This window comes from Chrysemys picta, chromosome 1 (genome assembly GCF_011386835.1).
Source record: "Chrysemys picta bellii isolate R12L10 chromosome 1, ASM1138683v2, whole genome shotgun sequence".
Lineage (NCBI taxonomy): Eukaryota > Metazoa > Chordata > Testudines > Emydidae > Chrysemys > Chrysemys picta.
The window spans coordinates 82,964,387-82,982,018 of NC_088791.1; the positions used below are offsets into that span (position 1 = coordinate 82,964,387).

The following is a 17,632-nucleotide window of genomic DNA, read 5'->3' on the forward strand; positions in this document are numbered from 1 at the left end:
TTAGGTTGTGCTAGAATATGACCATGAGGAGTTGGGTTAATTAACATGATGCTAAACACAGCTTTGCAGCCAGTATAGGCAGGGATCGCTATGTTTAATGTGTCACTAACTGGAACTCTAGAGGGTCCTGTGGCACCTTTAAGACTAACAGAAGTATTGGAGCATAGGCTTTCGTGGGTGAATGCCCACTTCATCAGACACAAGTCTGATGAAGTGGGCATTCACCCACGAAAGCCTATGCTCCAATACTTCTGTTAGTCTTAAAGGTGCCACAGGACCCTCTGTTGCTTTTTACTGATTCAGACTAACAAAGCTACCCCTCTGATACTTGGAACTCTAGAGTTAATCATGACACAATGTTAAACTTCACTGGTTCCTGCCTACATTGGCAGTAATGTCACCCATTTTTTCATGTTCTCTGTGTATATATATCTTCCTACTGTATTTTCCACTGCATGCATCCCATGAAGTAGGGTTTGTTTGTTTACATTTGCAGGAGATAATACTTTACAATGTCACCTGACAGTGGGAACAGGCATTTTCATGGCATTGTTGTAGCCAGAATTGCAAAATATTTACGTGCCAGATGTGCTAAAGATTCCTATGTCCTTTCATGCTTCAGCCACCATTCCAGGGGACATGCATCCATGCTGATGATGGGTTCTGCTCGATAAGAATCTAAAGCAGTGCGGATCGACACATGTTCATTTTCATTATGTGAGTCAGATGCCACGAACATAAATTGAACATTGATTTTCTTTTTTGGTGGTTCAGGTTCTGTAGTTTCTGCATTGGAGTGTTGCTCTTTTAAGACTTCTGAAAGCATGCTCTACACCTCATCCCTCTCAGATTTTGGAAGCCACTTCAGATTCTTAAACCTTGGGTTGAGTGTTGTAGCTATCTTTAGAAATCTCACATTGGTACCGTCTTTGCGTTTTGTGAAATCTGCAGTGATAAGTGTTCTTAACACAAACAACATGTGCTGGGTCATCACCCGAGACTGCCATAACATGAAATATATGGCAGAATGTGGGTAAAACAGAGCAGGGGACATACAATTCCCCCCAAGGAGTTCAGTCACAAATTTAATTAACGCATTATTTTTTTAATGAGCGTCATCAGCATGGAAACATGTCCTCTGGAATGATGGCTGAAGCATGAAGGGGCATACGAATGTTTAGCATACCTGGCAAGTAAATACCTTGCAGTGCTGGCTACAAAAGTGCCATGCAAATGCCTGTTCTCACTTTCTGGTGACATTGTTAATAAGAAGAGGGCAACATTATCTCCTGTAAATGTAAACAAACTTTTGTCTTAGCGATTGGCTGAACAAAAAGTAGGACTGAGTGGATTGTAAGCTCTGAAGTTTTACATTGTTTTGTTTTTGAGTGTAGTTATGTAACAAAAAAAATCTACATTTGTAAGTTGCACTTTCAGGACAAAGAGATTGCACTACAGTACTTGTATGAGGTGAATTGAAAAATACTATTTCTTTGGTTTATCATTTTTACACTGCAAATATTTGTAATAAAAATAATATAAAGTGAGCACTGTACACTGTGTACTCTATGTTGTAGTTGAAATCAATATATTTGAAAATGTATAAAAATATCCCAAAATATTTAATAAAATTCAGTGTTTAACAGTGCAGTTAAAACTGCAATTAATTGTGAATAATTTTTTAAATCGGTATTAATTTTTTTTTAGTTAATCGTGTGAATTAACTGCGATTAATTGACAGCCCTAATGATAATTCATTGTTCATTATACACATTTGCAGGAAAGACACAGAAACAAATTTAATTCCATTTTAAAAAGTCATTTTATAAGCACGAAAGGCTAGGATAGGTAAACACAACACATGTGCTCACTTCCTGCATGCATGCTTCATCTTCCAGATATTTCTACTCGCATTCTTCTGTCATCTTCCCTTAAAAATGTGCAAGGTGGTTCACTTGCATAATGTGATGCCCCTTCGAGTCAAAAGTGTGCATGGGTTCAGAATCTTCAGAAAAATAATGCACAACTTGTCATTCAATATGCAAAACTTAAAAAAAAAACCTGTAGAAATCGATAGGGCTTTTGGGCACAAAGGAGCACCATGTATCCCAGAACATCAACTGTGCATCATAAAAAATGTGTAGAAATGCAGCAGGTAGTTGGCGATGTGTATGCTTTACATCCCAGATCTTTTAAAGATAGGGTTGTTATCTGGCTACAGTCATGGCAACATGAATATGTTGTATTATTACCACTGCCTGGAATTGGAGCACTGAGCAACTCTTGTGGCTGGTTGGCTCATCTGAACATAACCCTGCCTTTTGCCAGCAACCCTTAAAAAATGCCCTTTTAAAAAATATTGCAAATCCTGGTCCTCTTGACCATTTCTAAATCAGTGATGTATGGCCAGGCCAGTGTACATAGACCCATCATGTTGGTTCTTTGGTGTTTTTCAGGATGCTACATTTTGGTATTGGGAGTGCAGCCCTCAGCAATAGCATATGGTGACATGCCACAGCTTTGTGACAGCACTGTTTTTCTAGGGTTACCATATTTCCACAAGCAAAAAAGAGGACATGGGGGGGGGGGAGGAGCCCTGCTCTAGCCCTGCCCCTGCCCCGCCCCATCCACTCCCTCCCACTTCCCACCCCCTGATTGCCCCCCTTCAGAACTCCCAACCCCCCCATTCCTTGTCCCCGACTGCCCCCTCCTGGGACCGCTGCCACTAACTGCCCCCTAGGATCCCACCCCCTATCTACGCCACCCTGCTTCTTGTCCCCTGACTGCCCCCTCCTGAGAACCCCCCACTCTCACTGCCCCCCTACGACCCTACCTGTCCCCTGACTGCCCCGACCCTTATCCACACCCCAACCTCATATTCACACCCCCGCCCCCAGACAGACCCCCGGGGACTCCCATGCCCTATCCAACTGCTCCCCGCCCCCTGACAGGACCCCCAGAACTTCTGACCCATCCAACCCCCTCTGCTACCTGCCTGCCTCGACCCCTCTCCACACCCCTGCCCCCCAACAGCCCTCCCAGAACCCCAGACCCATCTAACCCCCCTTGCTCCCTGTCCCTGACCTTCCCAACCCCTCTCCACATCCCTGCCTCCCTGACAGCCCCCCGCAAACTCCCGACCCATCCAACCCCCCTCCCTGTCTCCTGACCAGGGCCGGCTTTAAAGAGCCCAGGAATCGGGCTGCGCTCCGGCCGGAGCTCCAGCCGGGGTTGCAGGGCTTGGGGCCAGGCCGAAGGTGCTCGGCCGGGGCTGGCCCGGCGCTGCTGGGGCCCGAGCTGGGGCCGGCAGCCGAGCTGGTCTGGACCGGGGGTGCTCGGCCGGCGCCAGGCTGGCGCGCTCGGCCGGAACCGGGGCTACCGCCCTGGGGCCCGAGCCAGGCTGGAGCCGCCGGGGCCGCCTGGCGCTGCTCAGCCCAGGTCGGAGGGAGCCGCTTGGCCAGGGCTGCGCCTCCCCAGAGCTCTCCTCCTCGCGCTCCCGCCCCAGCTTACCTGCTGCTGCCTCCCGCTTGCCCCTGCTTCTTTTCAGACTTCTTGAGAAGATCTGATTCGCGGGAAGCAGGGGAGAGGGAGGAGCAGGTGGGCAGAGCGTTCAGGGGAGGGAGGAGGGGGAAGACAGCTGCGGGGCCGGACAGCGTGGTAAGGCTGCAGGGGATGGGGGAACCGGGAAGGGGCTTTGGGTGCCCAGCGGTGCTTGGCCACTGCTTTTCTGTCTATAAATAGCCGACCGGGGGGAAATCCCGGACATTTTTAGATTTTTAAAAATCCCCCCAGACGGCTATTTATAGACCAAAAAGCCGGACATGTCCGGGGAAATCCGGACATATGGTAGCCCTAGTTTTTCTGACTGATTTGTGTGGGAATCTCCTATTTGTCCACATTCACACTGCTCTTGCACTTCATGAATGTTGCCTCTGCATTGTGGTTCTGAGTGACATGCAAAGAGTCTGTATTACTAGGGGTATATGCATACTGGATCATCTGTATTCCTGCATTTCATGGGACAATGGTTTGGAGATTCCACTAGAAACTTGATCCTGAAAGGTACTGAGCACTCTGGCCCTGATTTAGCAAAGCACTTAAGCATGTGCTTAACTTTAAGTACACCAATAATCTTGTTGACTTGAAAGGAACTACTCGTGTTTAAAATTAAGCATAAGTTTTAATACTTTACTGGATTGAAACCAGAGGGGGTGTTTGTGTCTGGATGGGTGGGTGGGTGTGATTTGACACAATATTGCTACTGTGGTCAAACGGAACTTGTGCTTTTGTTTTAGCAATGGATTTAAGTGTAGCATTCCAGACAAGTACATTTAAAATCTGTATCCACCAACTTTATTTCAAAACATATAACTCCAATGCTCACTAGGCCATATGTTGCATTTTTGCTTATGAGACTGGACCAATTATGCTATGATTTCATACAGTGGGGTTTGCACATGGCATTTTGCCCTAGGTTGCTACATTTATAGCAATATACAATATATACACAATTTATAGCTATATAATGTGGAACTCCCAGCAACTCATGACCCATAATTAGCATTCATGGGAGCAAGGGGAGAGAACTTTACCTCAAACAAAATTTTATAGTTTTGTAATTTTTTTGTTCTCCTTGCTTTTCTCTGATCCAAATTTCCCTTGCCTTAATTTTGGGTATATCAAATTATAAATACAGCTGAAATATATGTCTTATTGGACCCTGCAATAGAAATTACGTGCAGATGAGCACATTTTCTTCTCAAATTAATGAGTGCTTTTCCCAGTGAGAAATCACCAAATTCAATCTGAATTTGTTTTCAGAAATTTGGCTGCGTATCAATGAGCATTTTTTGGATGCCTACAATTCTGAAATGGAAGCTCCATGGCTAAAATACATGAGGATACTTGTTCCAGTGCCCTTTGAAGTCAATGGGAGTCTTCCCTTTCAATGGGCTTGCCTGCCCTGTGGGAACTATTGGAATATCACTCCCTGCCGAGAGATTAGGATTTTGTGCACAGTAGATTAGCATACATGACTCTGTAAATAGGGAGCGTGGCTTAATCCAGGGTTACCATAGGTCCGGATTTTCCCAGACATGTCCAGCTTTTTGGTCATCAGATCCCCGTCCGGGGGGAAATTTCAAAAAGCCAGACATTTCCGGGAAAATAGGAAGGGGTCATGGGGCTTGGATCCACGCTGGGGCCAGAGCCGGAGCCGCTGCGGCTGGCGGTGCTCGGCCGCCGGCTGGCACTGCTGGGCCGGGGCCGGTGCTGGGGCCGGTGCTGGACGGGCCGGTGCCCCGGGGCCTGATCCAAGCTGGAGTCGCCGGGGCCAGAGCCACTCGGCTGGGGTCGATGCCCGTTCCCTGAGTCGAGCTGGAGCCACCGGGGCCGGGGCGGGCCGGAGCCGCTCGGCCGGGGTCAGCGCGCTCAGCCGGAACCAGGGCCAGTGCCCCGGGGCCTGAGCCGAGCTGGGTCAGAGCTGCCGGGGCTGGAGCCGCTTGGCCAGGGCCGTTGCCTGTGTCCCGGGGCCCGAGCCGAGCTGGAGCCGCTGGGACAGGGGCAGGACGGGGCCGGCGCGCTCCGCTGGAACTGGGGCCAGCGCCCCAGGGCCCAAGCCGAGTCGGGCCGGAGCTGCTGGGGCTGGAGCCGCTCAGCCAGGGCCAGTGCCTGTGCCTGTGCCCTGGGGCCCAAGCCGAGCTGGAGCCGCCGGGGCCGGGGCGGGCCGGGGCTGGCACGCTCGGCCGGACCTGGCGCCCCAGGGCCCAAGCCGAGCCAGGCCGGACTGGGCCGCGCCTCCTCGCGCCCACCCCGCCCCAGCTTACCTGCTGCCTGCCTGTCTGTTTCAGGCTTCCTGCGAACGTCTGATTTGTGGGAAGCAGGGGAGGGGGAGGAGCAGGGGGTGGAGCGTTCAGGGGAGGGGGCGGAGTTGAGGCGGAGACTTTGGAAAGGGGGCGGAGTTGGGACGGGGAAGGGGCGGAGTTGGGGTGGGGGCAGGGCCCCTTGGAGTGTCCTCTTTTTGTTATTTTAAAAAATGGTAACCCTAGCTTAATCTAAATGAATGATCAGAATCAATTTAGCTTAGGCAAGAAACTCTATTCTGAGATTTATCTGTGACTGTTCTAGGTGGAAAGGGGTTGCTAAATAATTATTGCAAGGGAATGAACATACTAAAGGAGAGAGTCTACTTACTACCTGCTATTGATATATTGCAAAACTAAAATAGGGCCTATTTTGCAGGGCCAAAAAGGAATGAAGAGTTATGGGCCAGGTCCTCAGTTGCTGTAAATAGGTGCAGTTCCAGTGAAGTTAGTAGAGCTGTGTCCATTAACACCAGCTAAGGATCTGGCTTTGTAGCTTTACTTACTGAGCAGCTGCAGTAAGTTCGGAGCTGTACAAACAGGAAAACACAGTCCTTTCCCCAAGGAGCTTGCACTCTAAAACATTTAAATAAAATCAAGACAGAACATAGAGGCATGAATTTAGCAGTCACAGCTGTACTCAAAGTGAAGAAATCTAGATGTAAATTATAGAACATGTATAAGTAATTTCATGCAAAGGGTCATAAACAGGATACATTACAAGCTGAGGTGGTTGTAACACAGTCTAAATTAATCCAGGAGACATCTGGGTTTGTTTGTGAAAGTGAAGGAGATTGAGGAGTATAGACTAAAGCAGAAAAGGATTTAAGAACTGGAGAGAGCAACCATGTTGGACAGGATGGTCTTTTCTGGGTAAATTTCTTGTGTTCTTATGGATCTTGGAAGTTGTGACCGGTGCCCCAGGGGCGGCCACACTGAGATTGCTTAATTAGGGCAAATTGCAAAGAATGGGGCAGACAATCCCCAAAACTGATGGTTATTCTAATACTTAGATTCACTGAGCCAGCAACAGAAAAGCTTCTACAATACCTTACTGGTTACCCAGAAGCCAGAAATACAGTTCTCTTAAAGCAACCCAGCTTTGAGCTTCCACCCAGACAGCTTAGTCAAATATGATGAGGATTAGTGAAAACCTTTGTCATCGTATATAAAAAGTGTTTTCAGGTCAATGAATATTTCAGATCTTACCCAAATACACATTTACAGCCAATTCTTATTAACTAAACTAAAATTTATTAAAAAAGAAAAGAGAGTGAGTACTGGTTAAAAGATCATTATACATACAGATATGAATAAAGTTCTAAGGTCAGTTCATAGTAGAGATGGTGAGCTTCAGAGTTGTAAAAAGTTCTTTCAGAATTAGTTCTATAAGTTATAGTCCAATGTCAGGGTGACCCAGTTTGGAGCTGGGGACATCAGTCTTGCAACTCAAACTTCCCCGATGAAGCTTAAGCAGATCAGAGATGATAGGATCAGGGACTAGGTTTCTTTTTATAGTTATCTAGCTGCCTCTTGACAGCGTGCAGTCCTTGGGTGAACAATAGTGTCTTCGACGTAACCTCCTATGTCCTAAGAACCACCAATGATTAGCTTCATGGATTAATAAAAGGCAATTGCCCATCTCCTACCATTGAAGTTTGTAGAAACTACCTGTAAAAGAGAAATAAAGTCAATGATATTACAACATTCACAGTTTACCTAAATATTAACATATCCTTTTGATCTTTGAATTAACAGAATACAGGGATAGACAGGAACCATTTGGTTACACTGTCAACCTCAAACACAATCATTATCTACTAATATGTCTCTAAAGGTTGAATCTGGGTCAATTAGCCTGCTAGTTGTGTAACCCTTTCTGGCCCTATGTCACAGAAATGTTCTGGAATAGAGGAACACGGAAGGGAGGAGAAGTATGACTAATGAAGCATAGAGGAAGCTCCAACTGCAAATACATTTTTAGGGCTGACTCAAGATTGGTTTTACTTATGAAAGGAAAAGCCTGGGAAGACCCTGCACTACTATAACCCATTTAGTCACAGTGGAAGAAGTAAAAGGGCTGGTTAAAAAACTAAATGCTTGTGAAAAAAGGATGAAAGGAACAGCAGCTGCACCCCAAAGGGAGGGGACAAGATAGGAAATAGGCTGTAAAAGAGTGAAGGCAATTTTTTTGTTTTGATGGCCCACCAAACCTTTCATCATCCATGTAAGCTTAATATTATAGTGCCCCTCCATCTAGCAAGGAGAATTGGGGTGATGTTTTCTCAAACTTGTTAGGACTGCTTCTTCAGTCAGAAAGAGAGGATGCTAAAGAATGGCACCACTCATCTACTAGTATATAAGTTAAAATAAAACTCAGTCACTATAGTGTTTCAATGTCTAGGTAGTTCCTCCTTCCTTCCAGGGTCTAACTGTGCAGCTTCTGCAAGACACCTTGAGTAGCTTGTCTTCCTTTCATTCTTGCCAGGGGTGAAAGTAAAATTAAGCTCTTACCGGTATGGGGCTAGCTCTGCCCCCTGCTGCCCAGGAAGGGGTGGGGCCTTGGGTGGAAGGGGTGGGGCTGGGGTCAGCGTCCCCCAGCCAGCCCATCTGCACTGCCTGGCCCGCGCCACTTGGGGCTCCAGTGGCGGTTTAAAGAGCCCGGGACTCCGCCCGCGGTAGCAGCAACTGGAGCCCCGGGCCCTTTTAAATCGCGGCCCCGAGGGGCGCAAAAGGGGCAACGACATTAACACGCTGCCGTGGCAGCGCTTTAAAGTCAGTGGTACGGGCCGGTACCGGCGGCCACTTTTTACCAGTACACCGTACCGGCCCGTACCACCTTACTTTCACCCCTGACTCCTGCACAACATGCCCTGAAAAAATCATGATGGTCCCAGAAATCCAATCTTGGAACAGTTGGTGACCTCCTTGCTCCTCAGTCTTAACTAAAATTCACTGTATAGGCTAATGGTTCAAGTTTGTCTTCCTTTGATCTGCTACAAAAATGAAAGGTCAATTAACTTTTTTTCTTCAAATGCTTGCAATCATATGATTTCCTTATTTAAAACAGAGCACCATTGTACAGAAGTCTCATGGCTAAACTGAGTACTTTACATTTCTGTACTGATGCATCACAATCTCTCTGTGTTTTCCAACCACTTGAAAAAAGAGATATATATTTTTTAATATCAAAGTTAATCAAGTTTTTTTTTCCTAAATGTGCTTTCTACAAACTAATTGAAAGTAACTAATTTAAGTTACAGGAAACTATTTTAATTGAGAGTGGATTTACATTGTAGAAAAATATTCTCTCCATCGGAGGAGGGCCTTATCACTGGACTTGACTTGGCATGCTCTGTCACAGATTCACTCTGTGAATGTGGGAAGTCATGTCATTTTTCTAAAATCCCCAGTTGTAAAATGGGAAGGATAATGCTTCCCATCTCCCATCCTTTGTCTGTTTATGACCAGACCTTCCAAGGGAGCTAGTTAGGTTCCTGTCTTTGATGAAGCTCCATACAGGTGTAGGGATCTGCCTGTGAGGAACAGCGTCCAGGTTTGCTGTTTTAGATTGTAAGCCATTTCAGGCAGGGAATGTCTCTGACTTAGGCCTGGTCTACACTGCGGGGGGGATCGACCTAAGATACGCAACTTCAGCTACGAGAATAGCATAGCTGAAGTCGACATATCTTAGTTCTACTTATCTCGCGTCCTCACGGCGCGGGATCGACTGCCACCGCTCCCCCGTCGACTCCACTTCCGCCTCTCGCCGCGGTGGAGTTCTGGAGTTGATGGCAGAGCGATCGGAGATCGATTTATAGCTTCTACACTAGATGCGATAAATCAATCCCCGATAGATCGATCACTACCCGCCGATCTGGGTAGTGAAGACGTACCCTATGTGTTTCTAAAACATGTACACAATGGAGCCCTCATCTTGGTTGGGGTCTCTGGAGGGCCCTATAATACGATTAATAATAAATTGTACATTTTTTTGCATGATATAAAAATAATTTTCTAAAATGATATTGCCCTACGTTTTATTATGCTGGAGTTGCCCAGGCATTTCCATAAATTAATATAGTTTTACCACTCAGTTTCAACAAAGAATTGTGGGTGATGCTTGGAATTGAAATGACCACAGATACGTTTCGTTTAGATAGGGTTACCATACGTCCGGCTTTTCCCGGACATGTCCGGCTTTTTGGGCCTCAAATCCCCGTCCGGGGGGAAATCCCAAAAAGCCGAACATGTCCGGGAAAATAGGGACATTCGGGGCCAGGGGTGCTGGGCCGGGGGCCGGGCCAGGCCCGGAGGTGCGGGGCCGGGGGTGCTGGGCCGGCGGTGCTGGACCGGGGTGCTGGGCTGGGGGCCAGGCTGGCGGTGCTGGGCGGGGGGCCGGCGGTGCTGGGCCGGGGGCCGGGGCCGGGGGCCGGCGGTGCTGGGCTGGCGGTGCTGGGCCGGGGGCCGGCGGTGCTGGGCCGGGGCCGAGGCCGGGGGCCGGTGGTGCGGGGCCGGGGCCGGGCCGGTGGTGCTGGGCCGGGGGCCGGCGGTGCTGGGCGGGCTGGGGGTGCTCGGCCGGGGGCTGGCCCGGGGGCGGCACCCCAGGGCCCGAGCCGAGCCGAGCCAGGCTGGAGACGCCGGGGCCGGGGCCAGAGGGAGCCGCTTGGTTGGGGGGGGGCAGACTGGGCCGCGCCTCCTCCCCCCACACCCCTCCAGCTTACCTGCTGCCTGCTTCAGGCTTCCCGCGAATCAAATGTTCGCGGAAAGCAGGGGAGGGGGCGGAGTTGAGGCGGGGACTTTGGGGAAGGGGTGGAGTTGGGGCAGGGGGCGTGGGCGGGGCTGGGGGCGGGGCTGGGGCCCCGTGGAGTGTCCTCTTTTTGGACACTCAAAATATGGTAACCCTAGTTTAGACATAGTGGGTCAAACACTGTTTTTTGTCTATATAGTGTAAATCTTACACCAGTATTTTGGCCCAGCCTGTTAATAAAGTAATTAATTTGTTATTAAAATATGTCTATAATAATATTATATCTTAGTTACATCTTCACAGAGTTTTTTAATTTTTGTTATAGTATTTAGGGTTATATTTTTATCATGAAGACTGTTACTGGATCTAAATTAAATACGGAAACTTTAATTTTATGCATAACAAAGTTAAGATGGAGAGGAAAGCAAGGGAATAAACTGTATTTAATGCCTACAATATCACAAATAGTATGGCACTTTCTAGTTCTTATGGTCTAGCAATATGTTAAGATTCAGCTTCCTTTACTGCAAAGCAGGAAACCAAAAAAGGAAGGGTGAAGCACTTCATTTTCTGGCAAGAGAAAAAACAACAATACCTATTTGTTTGACTCTATACCTGCTGTATCCTGGGTAACTACATTCATTAAAAGAGGCTACTGAACATATTTCAGGTCTGAAGCAGGGTTCCATGGACCCAGCTGAAGGCACACTGAGGATTGCATGGAGTGGGAGCCAGTAATTCATAGTAGATCTGGACATTATAGACTTTAAAACAGCAGAGCGGCTTTGCAGTATAGTACAGCAGGGGTGGACATGTAGACAATTGGCCAGAGAAGTAGTACCAATAACAGGCTTCATATCTGGATAGATATCCACAGTGTATCAAGGAATAAATGGCTGTATCTGCTTTGATTCTTTCTTTTCCTCCCCATTTATGTTAGTAATTGTTTATTTATTATTATATTTTATATATATGCAACTTATATTTGCATAAAAAGAAGCTAATCTATGATAAACTTACATATTCACTGGGTACTTGATTTTAGGTCAAATCTTTTCCCATTGAAGTCAATGGCTAAACAGGCCAGATTGACAAAAGGACCGTCACATCTCTCTGTACATTTCCAAGAGTATATTGTGTTGACACGCTGTTGAGATTAGAAATACCTCCAAAAATTGTGGCCCATAAGGGGAGGGCATTTTAGAGTATTGTTGAATAATTTTGTCACATGTTCTTCTCTTGTCTGATTTTCAGCAAAAACTGTTATCACCGGTCAAAAAGTCACCAACCTTGATCCATTCTGATTTATCAGCTGTTTATGCTACTATAGTTTTGAACAAGACAGTTTTGTTTTTGGGAACAAAAGATGGACAGTTACTGAAGGTTAGTGGAATGTGGGATTTTTTTCCTAATCAATGTGTTTTAATGAGTAAATGTTTCCCGTGTTCTATTTTATACATTATATTGTAAATTAACATTATCATCTGGATATCTCTATATTCTGTTTTGTTTGCATTTTAAAGAACTTCAGTATTGTTATTTTCACTTTCTAAACATTCAAATGCACAATTATTGGTTTACAGTCCCTTGGTGACAGAGGAACACAGAGAACAAAATAACATCCAGATGAGATTATATGTCCTGCTTAAAATCCACAAATATATTTAACCAATTAAATAATACCTATAGTCCTTAATTTATTGTTTGTACCACATTTAGTTAGTCTGTGTTTACCAGTGGATACCAAATATTATTAGATTTCTCTAGTTGTTTTAAAAAAAAAACACTTTTCTGTGTGTGGTTATCTGTCCATTAGGAACCAAGACCAGACTCATTTTATTAAGGCTACTGAACAGTTGACCTTTGCCTGTTTTGAATCAAAAAGTTAGAAATGAAAGGCTTCCATCTCACTGTCAAACCCGGGAGGCAACTCTCTTTTATTTTAGATTTTTTCCCCCAGAGTTCTGTAACAGTGCATTTCCTGTCTACACTGCAAAAGATGACTTTTTGTTTTTATTAAGCAGACAGCTGGAGTAGAGTAGAATACACTATGAAAAACTTTCTCCTGTTTGTTTCCAGGGTGCTGGAGACCAATTTTTGATAATTAAATAAAACTGAAGGCTTTCATGTTTCTATAGCTCAGTGGAGACCATGAACACGTCTCTGTTGCTTAGCCTTGTTTGTGGAAATAAGAAATAAACTCAGGGCAAATTTTGTACTGATGTTAGTTTGCTGATTAATATAAAAATTAAAATATCTTTGGATCCCCTACTCCTTTTACTTTTGTGAGAGAAGAGGCATAGAAACTTGTGGATTTGGGTTGGGTGAGATGGAAGAGGAATAGCAACTCACAAGCTATCCTCTCATCAACCCCAGAAGCCCCAGGGCAAAGCAACTCCTGTTACTGGAGGCAGAGTCAGCAATAACTTGTGTAGGTTCCTTTTCATGCTGTGGAAACTCCCCCTTGAGGGGTGGTCCTGGGAAGCAGAGGTCTGGGGAGCCAAGTCCCGTACAGCATTACTCAGACAAGAGCTGTACTGTCAAGGGGCTACAGGGAGTATTGGGATTTGGGTGGCAGTGTGGAAGCATGGAGCCTCTACCCAGATAGTCTTTGCCTCTGGGAGTACCCATGGATTTAGGGGGCTGAACCTCTGCCATGAAGCAGGGTAGGGGCCACTCTCCATCTTCTGAGAGAAGAAGGCATAAGATCGGTCTACGTTAGTGGTCCCCAAACTGTGGGGCGCACCCCCATAATGGGGTGTGGTGGAACATTTAGGGGGGGGGGGGGGACCACCCAGCCATGCTCTGCCCCCAGCTCTGCTCTGGCCCCACCCCCAGCTGTGGTCCCAGCTGCTGGCTGAGACTCTGCCCCTGGTTCTGCCCTCAGCCTCGGCCCCTGGCCTGGCCGCAACTCCACGTGCGGCTCCTGCTGCCAGCCCAACTGCTGCATGGCCAAGGCTCCGCTCCCAGCCCTGGCCCCACTCCCAGCTCCAGCCCTGGCCCTAGCCTCGGCCCCTGGCTCCCAGCCCAGCTGCAGCTCTGGCCTGAGCCTTCTCCCTTATCCCTATCTTCGCCCTCCTTCCCCTGGGAGCCACGACTCAGCCCCAGGTATGTCTCCTGGGCATGGACAGGTAAGGAGCGGCCTGATGTGAAAAGTTTGGGGACCACTGGTCTACATCTTAGACCTTAGTTCGTACTATAGACCCCTTCACCCTCCACTCTATCGATAGAAATTGTTACATACTTCATATCATATGGGCATATCTCTCTCTTCCTCCTCGTTTGATGTTGATTTCAGTTAGTTACTTAATACTGATAAAAATTACATTACTTACCCTACTCCAAGATCCAGATTCAGTACAAAATATATCTAGTTTCTATGCTACAGAAAATATGATCTGATGTTCTTGTCCTCCAACTTTCTGAATTATGAGAACCAGACACATTCTAAAGAAATCAGATCACAATAAGTCCTCTAAGTGGTCTAATGATGTAGCCACTGTCAGAGCATGGAAAGGATTTATGATTAAAATATTAACTGTCTTCTTGTTAATTAAGGGGTTTAGTGGATAATTTTACATCTCATGTTTTTAGGCTATTCTTAACGACAATATGGAACCGAACTGCCCAGAGATTTTGTATGAAATTGAAGAAGAATCTTCTGTTTTTCCCAAACTTGTACTTGACCCAGTGGATAGTGACTACATATATCTGGCATTTGCTAACAAGGTTGGTACAATACTAGATAAAATGATTAAATGATTAACTGCTATCTTGAACACTTTAATACATTTTCTGTTATTGTATAAGTAGAGCTTTTCAACTGAATTACAATCAAACCTTGATTATCCAAACTGCAGTTAACCAAAGCTTGGCTGCATCCCCCAAAGTTTCGCTTTAGACCTGCAGAGCTCATAATAGGCACTTAAACCCATGATGACTTTTATGTTCTCCCATTGAGGGAGTACTCATATGATTAAAGTTAAACACATGGTTAAGTGTTCTGCTGGATTGAGACTAGAGTGTTTGAACCAGTCACGACTGAACACAAGCTGCATAGAAGACCTGCTGATGAACAAGTCTCATAAACACTGTGGGAACAAAGCGCTGAGCCAGTGGGCTAGTTCTCTATAATGTGCGGCGTTTGGTAGCAGGCATTGCAGTCAGTACTATTGAATTATGTTAACTCGAGATATGGGTTTGAAATCCTGGCCTTATTGAAGTCAATGGCAAAACTGCCATTAATTTTGGTGGGGCAGGATTTCACCCATGACCTTTATACCTTCCCTTACGATAAAGTCTCTTCAGTGCCAGTGAAAATCATATTTTTACCCTAAAATCTAGCAGAATGATTACAAATTGTTATAGACACCCCTTGACTTTCAAGGATGGAGAATCTCAAAGTGCAAAAGTTTACTGTTCTAAAAATAGGTCTAGATCTTTAGAAGAAAGAGCCTGATGTTCTTTAGTCTTGTTGGAAGAGCAAATTACTATGGAGAAACATTTAGGAATAAATACCTCTCCAAAACCTTGCTTAGGGGCTTAGCAAGATCTTTCATAAAAGGAGACTTCTGATCCTGAGTACAGACTTAAGTTTGTTAGTAAATTCCCCTAATGATCTGATCCTCTAATTATTTCAGACACCTTCAAATAAATTGGGTTCTTTTGTATATATTTCGAATAAGAGTTGATCGAGGGCCTGAGCAAAACCACAATAAACAAAAACAAACAATCTTAATGCCTGCAATACCATTTATAAGCAAATATTTTGAATCAGGAAAAAGTTTAGCATTTATAAATAATGTTCATAGTTTTCATTTAAATTATTTCATATTGAAAATGGTTAATTGGAATATTAGAGACAAATTTTCAAATATACATGCATCCACAATAACCTGTTTTTGCACACTAAAATGGAATTTTGAACACGTTTCATAATTCCATGCATTTGTACCAGTTTGCATGTGTAGTTACCCAATGCATACATGCAAATATCTATTTGCATGCAGAGATGCATTTTTTGCACATGCATTTTTGGATGCACACTCATTGCAACATTCAAAAATTTGATTTTTAAGAGGCAAAAATCCATTCTCTGCTAAACTAGAAGATTCATCATAAACATGCCCCTTTCTATTCTACATAATTCATTATGCTACTCCAGTATTTCTCCCGTATCCACTTATGGTAACATGGGATTTTTCAGAAGTTAGAACCTAATAGCTAGTTTTCCAGACTAAAATTTACCTTACTTTACGAGTTAACTAATGAGAAAACTTCATAGATATCCAGTGGATATCTATTTTTTTTAAGTACATCACTTGCTTGCTGTAGATTTTTTTAAAGGCAAAGAATAAACATTCATTTTATGAGGTTCATGAAAAACTCAGGGCAAATTTTGTACTGATGTTAGTTTGCTGATTAGTATAAATATTAAAATATCTTTGGATCCCCTACTCCTTTTGCCCTTTTTGAGCAGAGCTAGTACGGTTCAGTGTAAGTTATTGCTTTCTGTATTTTTAGGTGAGAAGAATACAGGTTGCAAACTGCAATAAATATGGTTCCTGTAAAGAATGTTTATCTGCAAAGGATCCACACTGTGGATGGTGTCATTTAAGCAAAAGGTATTGTCTGATATTTTAGACTTTCATACAAAAACATAATTAAATGTTATTTTTTAATAATTCAGGGCTGTATTCAGAATATACTTAGGCCTGATGTACACTAGGAATTTATATCGATATAGCTATGTCTTTTAGAGGTGTGAAAAATTCACGCCCTGAGAGACATAGTCAAACTAGCCTTACCCTCCCCCCGTGTAGTCAGTGCTAGGGTGACAGAAAAATTCTTCTGTCAACCTAGATACCACCTCTTGTGGAGATGGATTACCTACACCAACAGGAGAACCTCTTCCATCGGTGTAGGTAATGTCTACACTGAAATGCTACTGTGGCTCAGCTGCAGCAATGCTGCTGTGCCACTGTAGTGTTTTAAGAGTAGACAAGCCCTAAGTGTGTCTTCAGCTATAGGGAAATTTTTATGAAGCCCTCTAGCTATAAATATATGACATGTTTACTGTTACATGAGAAGGGGCTCCACGCCTTCCAGGGGCTGTGTTAACCTCTGGACATTTAGGATCTCCCGATGAAATTTATGTAGGACTGGTGAGAAGAGTGAATTCTTCTGTTTTAAAAAATCACTTGTTGTATTAAATCATGAACAGGTATCTAGAGACCCTCTTTTTAATGCTAGGCATATTTTGTATGTGAAAATATAAATAAAGTCCTGAATCTCCTTCAGCAGTTAGGGTTCATTGTATTAGAATTCTTGTCTGATTCTCTATGCAAAATGTTAGGAAGATTTTTCTTCTAGGTCAGTAGGGAACAACTTCCTAAGCATCTCCCATTTTTGCCATTAGTTTTGTTGCTTTGTTTGAAGCTGCATGGGCAGGTCTGGCAGACTGCTGTAAATTTTAATCCCATCCGGTTTGTTTTGCGTTGATGTTAACAGACTGCTGTTGAAGACCCAGGCATAGGCGGATATTGGTGGAAAGTAATCAAGTATTTTTTAAGTTGTTTTATCCAAGTTGTCTTTTGCTGACCCAGAACAGAAGTTCCACCAAAACTATGTTGTTAATGGAGGATAGGTCCATCAGTATGGAGATTAGATCCGTCAATGGCTATTAGCCAAGATGGTCAGGGATGCAACCCCAGGCTCTGGGTGTCCTTAAATCTTTGATTGCCAGAAGCAGTGACTGGACAACAGGGAATGGATCACTCAGTATTTGCCCGGTTCTATTCATTGCCCATGCAGCATCTGGGATGGGCCACTACAGGGTACTGGGCTAGATGTGCCATTGGTCTGACCCAGCATGGCTGTTCCTGTTTTTATGTTCTTTTGTTATTTATGTTACCCTTATTGAGCTTTTCAGGTTTCCTGTGTGAGAAGTTACACATAGAATAGATGAGAGCTATTAATCAGTAAATCTCCTGTTAATGAAGGGGAGAGATCACCAAAAGTT

At 44.8% G+C, this 17,632-nt stretch overlaps 1 protein-coding gene across 1 annotated transcript in view; it reads left to right on the plus strand.

Moving 5' to 3' along the window:
• PLXNC1 (plexin C1) overlaps window positions 1-17,632 on the plus strand; it is a 104,294-nt gene that overhangs the window by 4,051 nt on the left and 82,611 nt on the right. The window contains exons 2-4 of the mRNA XM_005306481.5: window positions 11,866-11,994; window positions 14,206-14,340; window positions 16,135-16,235. Of these exons, the coding sequence (XP_005306538.3) occupies window positions 11,866-11,994; window positions 14,206-14,340; window positions 16,135-16,235 (365 nt within the window). The remainder of the gene's footprint in view (window positions 1-11,865; window positions 11,995-14,205; window positions 14,341-16,134; window positions 16,236-17,632) is intronic.